Source organism: Bos mutus, chromosome 3, assembly GCF_027580195.1.
Source record: "Bos mutus isolate GX-2022 chromosome 3, NWIPB_WYAK_1.1, whole genome shotgun sequence".
In the NCBI taxonomy this organism is placed as follows: domain Eukaryota; kingdom Metazoa; phylum Chordata; class Mammalia; order Artiodactyla; family Bovidae; genus Bos; species Bos mutus.
In genome coordinates this window covers 91,606,963-91,616,755 of record NC_091619.1, presented here as the reverse complement: position 1 = coordinate 91,616,755, position 9,793 = coordinate 91,606,963, and the positions used below count along the sequence as shown (strand labels likewise).

At 47.4% G+C, this 9,793-nt stretch overlaps 1 protein-coding gene across 1 annotated transcript; it reads left to right on the top strand.

Annotated features, from left to right (window-relative positions):
- Nucleotides 1-682: 682 nt before the first annotated feature.
- On the top strand, nt 683-8,432 carry GPX7 (glutathione peroxidase 7). Its single transcript, XM_070368047.1, has 3 exons — nt 683-930; nt 5,680-5,941; nt 7,664-8,432. The coding sequence occupies exons 1-3, from the start codon at nt 796-798 to the stop codon at nt 7,825-7,827; spliced, it is 561 nt and encodes a 186-aa protein (XP_070224148.1). The 5' UTR covers nt 683-795; the 3' UTR covers nt 7,828-8,432.
- The last annotated feature ends 1,361 nt before the right edge of the window (nt 8,433-9,793 follow it).

Here is a 9,793-nt window from a genome sequence, read left to right as displayed (position 1 = left end):
ATGGCACCCCACTCCAGTACTCTTGCCAGGAAAATCCCATGGATGGAGGAGCCTGGTAGGCTGCAGTCCATAGGGCCGTGACAAGTTGGACACAACTGAGCGACTTCACTTTCACTTTTCACTTTCATGCATTGGAGAAGGAAATGGCAACCCACTCCAGTGTTCTTGTCTGGAGAATCCCAGGGACAGGGGAGCCTGGTGGGCTGCCGTCTATGGGGTCGCACAGAGTCAGACACGTCTGAAGCAACTTAGCAGCAGCAGCAGCAGCTTGTCTTCTTTGTCCCATCACTTTTAGGGAATGTTCATTCATCCACCCAAAGTTCACAGACACCATTCAAAACGTTTCACATCCATTTTTCTATTGCTATCATCCTGTCCTGTCTAGGTGGGTCAGGAAGGGAACGGATGAAAAATTGGGGCCCAGAAAGGTGAAGCGACCAGCCAAAGGCACTAATCAGAAGGGGAGCTCCCAGATGAAGTTTTTCCACTCCCTTTCCCTGCATCCTGGAACAAGAGGAAACCTCATTGAAACGAATTCGGATCTCAGTGGTCAGAACCCTGAAACCACGGCCCTGGGGTCGGGGAAGGGGCGCGGAGCCCAGCACTCCTGCAGTACAGATGGGGAGACCGAGGTCCAGAGCCCGGCGCTCCACCGCCCTCGGGGAAGAAGGGGGCGCGTCCTGCCTGGAGGGCCGCGTGGCGCCGGGGCCGCCCCCTCCTGCCTCCCGCCCCCGCTGCGCCCGTGCCCCCTGCCCTGCCTCTGCCCTCGCCACGCCGCCTGCTGCGGAGCGAGTCATGGTGGCGGCACGGGCGGCGGCGTGGCTGCTCCTGGCTGCGGCGGCCTGCGCGCCGCGGGAGCAGGACTTCTACGACTTCAAGGCCGTCAACATCCGGGGCAAGTTGGTGTCGCTGGAGAAGTACCGAGGCTCGGTGAGTGTCCGCCCGCCGGGCCTCGGCGCCGCCCCGCCGGACCCTGGCCCGGGAGCCGGGCGCCCAGGACCCTGCCGGATGGGGCTCCGTGGGGCTCGGGTCGTTCGGTCACCCAGCCCTGGCTCCCCGCCCCCACCCCGGCATCCCCCCCGGGCGTGGCGCCCCCAGATCCTCGGCCGGGTCTGTCCCATGACTACGTGGCACGGCCCGGCGTGCGCGGTGAAACCCGAAACTCTCGCTGCTCGCGCCGATTTCCCTCCCAGCGCTTTTGGGCAGCGGGGCGCAGCCTGTCACGCACAGGTTTAAAAATTAACAGTAGCAGCCTTTGTCTCTCCCATCCCCAGTTTCCGCGACCGGAACAAAGGGAGTTGGCTATATTAAGTGCATTGAGAACACTGTGGAAATGAAAGCTCGGTGCGGAGGAAGTTATCACTTCAGATGCACCGGGACCTTACACATCGTCTTTTAGAGCAGCGGTCCCCAACCTTTTTAGCACCAGGGACTGGTTTCATTAATGACAATTTTTTCAGAGGGTGGGGAGGGTGGGGTGGTTTCAGGATGATTCAAATGCATTACATTTATTGTGAACTTTATTTCTATTATTATTACATCAGCTCCACCTCAGGTCATCAGGCAATAGAGCCCAGAGGAGAGTACAGAGTTTAGAGTACTCTCTAAAACTTGGAGAGCCCAGTTTTGGAGAGTACACTAAGACCCAGAGATGGAGGGTCACACAGCGCTAGAAAGCAGGGAGCCTGGAGGAGAACCACTCACCCATCCGTGGTCTCCTCTAGGCAAACTTTTAAGATGGCAGCTCAGATTGAGATGGAAGAGTCATCCAGTCTAATTGCTACCTCCTTACAGAGGGGGCATCTCAGCTCGGAGAGGGCTTGAGAGAGGAATTGTGCCTGGGTGAGTCTTTGAAACAAGAGTGAGTTTTAGCAAAACCAAGAAGAGCATTTCAGGCAAAGAGAACTGTCAGTGCCAAGTGGAAGTCACTCAGTCGGTCTCTTTGCCACCCCATGGACTGTAGCCTGCCAGGTTTCTTTGCCCGTGGAATTCTCTAGGCCAGAATACTGGAGTGGGTAGTCATTCCCTATTCCAGGGGATTGTCCCAACCCAGGGATTGAACCCAGGTCTCTTGCATTGCAGGCGGATTCTTTACCATCTAAGCCACCAGGGAAGCAAGGCTCAGAAATAAACAGCAAGAAGGGTGATGAGGGGTAGTGAAGTCCTCAAGCCGTTGTGCTTGAAGGAATATAAAGCATCTGCTGAAAGATGAGGCTGAAGAGGGTAGGGAGTGATCAAAAGGAGCCTTAAACACTTTATTCAGAGACCTAAATGTTTCACTGTGTGAAACAAAGAGCCCTCCAAGTTCATTTCTCAAGGTAGACTTGGGGCTGTGTGTGGAAAGGATAAGGAGTTGGTCTCTAATGGACAGGTAGGCCCAGCCTCCAGGTTTGGATGAACCACACAAGAAAATGGCTGTTAGCAATCTTCCAAGAGCAAGGCCATCTTCAATGAAAAAAGTACTCTCTACCCCTTGAAATTCTCAATTATACTGGGAGTCCTGGGGACAGTAGCCCTTGTCCAGGTTCCCCCCCTCCCCAAGGTATTGTGAGGTTCAAATGACGTGCAGTGTGGAAACCCTTGGTAGAGTGCCATGTACTTGTGTTTCTTGGGCCCCAGCAGAAATCTCATCCAGGACTCGGGGAAACAGCCAGTCAGAGCAGGACCCATTCCCACTCGGGCCTTCCCTTCCCACTAGTGCAGCTCATCAGAGAGAGCCCCAGGTTTAACACTTGACCAGCTCTGCTACTCATTAACTCATTTATTATTGACCACCTACTATATACTAAGTACCATGCCAGCCCTGAGGGTACAGGGGATGCAACGGTGAACAAAGTGGCCAAGTTTCAATTTAAATAGAGCTTATATGAGGTCGAGAGGAGACAGACAAGAAAAGAACAGAGATACGAACCATGTAATTTCTAATAGTAAAAGGTACTAAGGCAAAAAGAGACACAGACTGTTTGTTTTTAGAAGTAATAAGGCATCCAGGATGTGAGGAACAGAAATCCTGGAAAAAAATTACCCAGCAAGTGGTTCCAGAATTCTGAATGTTTTCATCCTCTAGGTCATTGGTAAATCCTAAAAAGCATTGGAGTGAGAGGCCTAGAATTCAATCAGAAAGAAATTTAAAAACAAAAACAAAAAATCCAGAAAGTCACCCAGCTGCTAAGAGGTAGAGTTAGAATTTGAGGCCAGGCAATCCAGTTCCCAGAGCCCATGTCTTAATCTCCAGCTTTAGAGGGAAACCAGGAACAGTCAGGCCAGGAAGCTGTAAATGATACTATGAATTAACCCAAGTTTGCTCTGATCCTTTGGCAGTATGGTCAGTCCTTCACCTGCAAACAGCTACTGGCTCATTATGTATATTTTACTACAGGTTTTTTTTTTGTTTGTTTTTTAATTAGGAAAAAAACAAAACAAAACAAAACACTGGCTTCCTTACTGCCTGCTGCAGGGAGACATAGCCATATGTGCCCTGGAGACATAGCCATGGGCAAAGTTGAATGGCTTGTGTCCTCAGGCACAAACTGGGAGACAGTCCTTTAGACCAGTGTGGAGTGTAGATGAGTGCATGACACTCAGGAATTCCCTGGCCTATGCTGTGAGGTTATGTACGTGTAGGCCTGAGTGTAGTGTATGTGTGCTGCTTAGTCGCTCAGTCATGTCTGACTCTTTGCAGCCCCATGGACTGTAGCCTGCCAGGCTCTTCTGTCCAAGGGGGTTTTCCAGGCAAGAATATACTGGAGTGGGTTGCCATGCCCTCCTCCTGGGGATCTTCCCAATCCAGGGATCACACCCAGGTCTCCCGCTTTGTAGGCGGATTCTTTACCATCTGAGCCACTAGGGAAACCCCCCCAGTGTGAATGGTTTATTTATTTTGCATACACCTATGAGTTTGCATCTGTACTTATATATGTATATATATAAATTAACTGTGTGTATTTGGGCGTATCTGTGTTTTCGAAATTCCCAGGTGGTTCAGTAGTCAAAAACCTGCCTGCCAGTGCTGGAGACAGGTTCAATCCCTGAGTTGGAAAGATCCCCTGGAAGAGGAAATGGCAACTCACTCCAGTATTCTTGCCTGGGAAAGTCCCATGGACAGAGGAGCCTGGTGGGCTATAGTCTGTGGGGTCACAAAGAATTGGACATGACTGAGCACATAGGCATGTCTGTGTTTTGGTCACTTTAAAGATAAGCTTTTTGGATTCAGGCATGGAAATAGAAGTAGGATTTCCCTCTTTCTAAAAGTATGGGCAGACACACAAGATGTAGGTTATACAAGCTTTAATGCTCTCAGCGCCCAGGGATCCAGCAGAGAAGAAAGAGGAAGACCTCCACCTAGTGAAGGGAGCTAAAGGGGCCTCACAATATGGCATACGATGACAAAATGGCCACAGGCTGGGGCCCCAAGAAATGGGTGAGGGAGTTACAGCTCAATGGTTCTCAGCATCCAGCCCAGTGGTTCTCAGCTGGTGGTGATCTTTCTCCCCAGGGGACTTTCAGGAATGTCTGGAGGAGACTTTTTGATTAGTAAGACTAGGCGGCTAGTGGGTAGAGGCCAAGGATATGGCTAAACATTCTACAGTGAACAGGGCAGCTACCTCACAACACAGATTACCCAGCCCCAAATGTCAGTAGTGCTGAGGTTTAGAAACCCTGCCCAGCCTGAGCATGTCTAGTGCCCTGAGCTGCCCCTGGCTCTCTATGGAGCCAACTGGTATAATCCTTCCACTTGTATTAAAAGGTGGCCAGATTGATAGGACTTGGCTGCCCAGATACAGGGTAAGATTTTAAATCCTGCAATAATATGTAACCAGAAGCTGAAAAATATAGCACATTGGTGCCAAAATTGTAATTGCAGTCATATAATCGAGTTCCATCAGCCAGCTTTATATTTATCACCTGAAGGCAATGAATAAATGTGTTATAAGGCAATTATTATTTAAAGGTTAGTCTAGTGACAGAAGGAAGTGGTGTTTTTTTTGCTGGAAGGAGAAGAGCAAAAAAGGATTGCCCTGAGGTTCGTGAGATCCTTTTATCAGGAAAACCATGTCTATCTATGTACCCATTGCATAGGTGATCATTTATATGTGCACATTTACTCATTCACTCAGCACATACATTCTAAGACTTTTCCATGTTTCAGCCCCAGTGAAGTGAACGTAGCTCCTGCCCTCAGCAGGTTCACATTCTAGAAGGGAGACCAACAGGTATATAGAATAGAATGATGACTCCAGTATAGAATGATGACTGCTAGTTGACTGAGCCAGAAATTAAAGCCAGGTCTGCCTTCTTTGTCTCCTGTATCACCTCCTGATGGGAGTTCGCCAGTATGTGTGCCTCTCTCTGTGATGGTGTTCTTTCTGTGTTTGTGGGCATGAGTAATGAGTACTAAAGTATCTTTGTGTCCTAGGCCATAGGCAGACCCACTGATGTCTATTGTGTGCTTATTCTGAGTGTTTATGTTTCTGTAAGCCCCTGCATGTCTGATTTCATTTGTGCCTGTGTGTATGTGTTTGTGTATATGTGAGAGCATCATTTACATGTGTATACGTTGTGTTCCTGCATATATGAGAGAATGCTTTCGTTGTTGAGGGGCCACACATGTGGGCATGTCAGAGCGTGTGCCTCTTCTCTGGGTTGTGTATGTGTTTGGGTTTTGTCTTTGCTGCCCAGGTGTCCCTGGTGGTGAACGTGGCTAGCGAGTGCGGCTTCACAGACCAGCACTATCGGGCCCTGCAGCAGCTGCAGCGGGACCTGGGGCCCCACCACTTCAATGTGCTTGCCTTCCCCTGCAACCAGTTTGGCCAGCAGGAGCCCGACAGCAACAAGGAGATCGAGAGCTTTGCCCGCCGCACATACAGTGTCTCTTTCCCCATGTTTAGCAAGATTGCAGTCACCGGCACTGGTGCCCACCCTGCCTTCAAGTACCTGACTGGTGAGTCCCCCAGCTGGCTGGGCAGCAAAAGCCACTGGCTGGCTGGGTGACCTGGGGCCCCTTCTAGATGCCCGCAGCTGGGTTGATGGTCTATTCTAGCACAAATCTTTGAGGATGAACTGAAGAATATTCCTGCCTAAGAGTATCTCCACCCTTAATGCCTTGCAGTTTCCCCCAGAGTCACTCTGCAGGCCTGTCTCCGCTCCTGTTACCATCCACAGGGGCTCCTAGAAGGAAACTGCACTCTCAGATTTTAGCTTCAAACAGGGGACACCACATTCCTGGAGAAGGCTGACAGGTATCTCCTGTCCTGAGTTAGAGGCAGTCAGTCTGTAGACCACAGGAGGTAAACCTTCTAAGCTAAAATACCAGCTCTTGGGAATTCCCTGGCAGTCCAGTGGTTAGGACTCAGCACTTCTACTGCCTTCCAGGGCTTGGGTTCAGTGCCTTGTCAGGGAGCTGAGCTCTCTCAAGCTGTCAGGCATGGCAAAAAAAAAAAAAAAAGCCCCAAAATAACAAAAAAAAGAAAAGATCTTGGTATTTGAGAAACAGATCCCTTCCCAGAAGCCTGAGAACCACAAAATGGGGTCATTAGCCAATCTTGTCATTAAGTCCTGTTTCCTTTCTCAGGCTTTTCCCTTCCTTTGGGGGCTCCATTCTTGCCTTCTCCCACCTCCCACTCCATGCTTCTGGTTGCTTTCATATCCCTCACTGCCCTCCCCCAGAACCCATTTACCTGGAAGAGTAAATGACAAACAGCAGTGTTGCAAACCAAAGGTCCCTTCTTGAGGCAATTTGAATTTTGCTCTGTGGGTCAGTCCTAATATTTCCCACCCCCACCCCCCGTGTGTTTTTATTAGTTCCTTCCCAGTTCCCATAGTTATAGATCAAACCTGGCCATGTTTTAGAAGCACCTGGGGAGCTCTTTAAAATACATTAGCCTGAGACCTACTGAAGCAGGACCCAAGAATCTGTTTAATTATAAGCCCCCGCTCCACCACCACCACCATGATTCAGATGCAACCAGTCCAAGGACTAACATATGGGAACCATTAAGATTAAATCAGGGACTTCCCTGGTGGTTCAGTGGTTAAGACTTCCCTTTCCAGTGCAGGGAGTGCTAGTTCGATCCCTGGTGGGAGAAGCTAAAAGTCCACATGCCTCGTGGCCAAAAAACCAAAACATGAAACAGTGTTATAATAAATTAAATAAAATACTCCTAAAAAAAGGATTAAATCAGAGAGTAGGTTACAGACTATGCAGTAGTTTGAGGTCATTAAAACTTTTTGGTTTTTTGTGGCCACACCATGCAGCATGCAGAATCCTAGTTCCCCAACCAGGGATTGAACCCGTGCCCCCGGTAGTGAAAGCAGAATCTTAACCACTAGACTGCCAGGGAAGTCTCTGAGATCATTAATAAAGGAAGATCAGATATTGCCTTATCAGGCACTTGACATAATTCTAAAGCAATGGTTCTCGACCTAGGCACCACATTGGAATCTCCTGGAAAACTTTTAGAGAATATTGGTGCCTGAGTCTTACCCCCAGGGATTCTTCCTTAAGTAGTCTGTGGGTATGGACTGGACATCAGGACCTTTAAAAGTTCTGCAGTTCATTCTAACTAATAGAACCAGTGCTTCAAGGGAGAGATAGATACCGCTAATGGAATTCCAGGAGACGGGACACAGAGAAGCACACTTTGCTCTCCTTCCTTTTCTCTAGAGACTTCTGGGAAGGAGCCTACCTGGAACTTCTGGAAGTACCTGGTGGCCCCAGATGGAAAGGTGATAGGAGCTTGGGACCCAACTGTGTCGGTGGAGGAAATCAGGCCCCAGATTACAGCGCTTGTGAGGAAACTCATCCTGAAGAAGCGAGAAGACTTATAACCACTTTCCCTCCTCACCCCCATCCCCTCCCCTGACCGTGCATGAGTGACCAAAGCAGACTGAAATGGTGCTACAAAGGGAGAGACCACTGACTCTCCTCCACTCTTGTTCCCCCACCCCATCACTCCTACTGGGGGAAAATTCTAGTAGCTTGATTATTTGAATCTTAGAGCAACCTCTAGGAACTCCTGACCAGTGAGAGTTCTTGACCAATGACTCACCAGCCGATAAGAACCTCTAGCCCGTGAGAATGTGTGGCAAATAGAAGCATTTCAAGCAATAATCTCCTACCTATAAAGCAGGGCCAATTCCTACCTCACAGGGCTGTTGTGAGGATGAGGAAGAAAAGCCTATGAAAGTGCCAAGGGCAGTGCCAGCTAACCAGGAGGCATTCAATAAATGGTTTTTGCATATGTACCAAAAAATAAGTTGTGATCAATAAAAACTTGAACTCAACATGAATTTAGAGCCATGAGAATCCAGGCCAAACATTTGTAGCTGTTACTGTTTTCATGTGTTTTTTTTTTTTTAATTACAAAAGTAATACAATTCATTGTAAAATAATACAAGATGATACAAAATAAAAAATGAAAGTATCTCCCTCATTTTCTGTACTCTTGGTCCCTGGAGGTAAACTTTTAGCAATTTGGTACAAAGTCTTCTCAAACTTATTTTAATCAAACCAATCATTATTGCCTGATAAGAAATTCACTGACCAAAAATACACTTCAATTACAGGCAAAGAATATGAATAGGTAATTCACTGAAATATAGAGATGGATAATGAAGATATGAAAAGATGTTCAGCTTCATTCAAGTTGGAAAGATTTTGTTAAATGATAATACCTGCTGTTGGTAAGGATGTGGGAAAATCGGCATTCACATAAGCTGTTGGCAGGACAAACTGGTACAGGGTTTTAGAGGATGACTTGTCAGTATCTTTTAAAACAAAATGTCTACACGCTTTGCTCCATCATTTCTCCTTTGAAAAGACTCCCAAACAGTGCAAATATGTATGCACATTGTTCATTATAGTGAAAACTTTATGCAACCTTGTGTCCATCAGTATGGTTTTATAGCAAATTATGACACAAAACCAAATGATCCACTAGTACAGTTGTTCAGATAAATTAATTTCTGTGCTGAAAGTTGTCCAAAAGTGAAAAAAGGCAAGTTATAATGAACACATGCATGCACACAAAACATCCAGCATAAACAAGAATAATATTTGTATTAAAAATGTCAATGTTAAGCGTGAGAGAGAGGGAGGGAGGGATGTAGACAAAACTGTTAATTGTTGTTGCCTGTGAGGGCATGGGGTGGGATAACAGGAGTCATTCGCTTTCTTTGTTAGGTATTTTTTTAATGTTTACATTTTGTATGTAAAATATGTATTTCACTTTTATATAAATCTAAAAAAGAGGCATCTAAAAACTGAGGTGATGAGCAAAGTCACTGATCTATAATTTATTGACCAATGAGGATTTTATATCCACTTCTTCCAAAGTCACTCTTCTAGAAGCAGGAGACTCAGATTCAAGTTCTGGTTGTACCCTTGACTCACAGACTGAGCAAATGGTTCCTTCTGCTGTCTTCCATTTTCCCATTGGACAGAGAAAGGGTTGATCTGTGCTCACAATCCTCAAAGCCTACTTTAATATTCCTTCCCCAAAGCTCCTAGAGTAAATGAAGGCTTTCTGTGGGCTGACCACAAACCACCCTGTGGTGGCCTCCAGCCTGTCCTTGCACACTGTTCCCATGCTCTGGCTTGCCACGTGATCATTTCTGTAGAGACATGGGCACACACACACACACACACACAGGGAAACCCAGCTGTCACAGAAATGTTTGTGATGAACATCTCAGAACCACATTCTCAATGGACATCTCTGACCTCACCCTGCTTGACCTGTCAGCCACATCTGACGTTGCTGACCGCACTGCTCCTCTCCCTGACACATTCTCT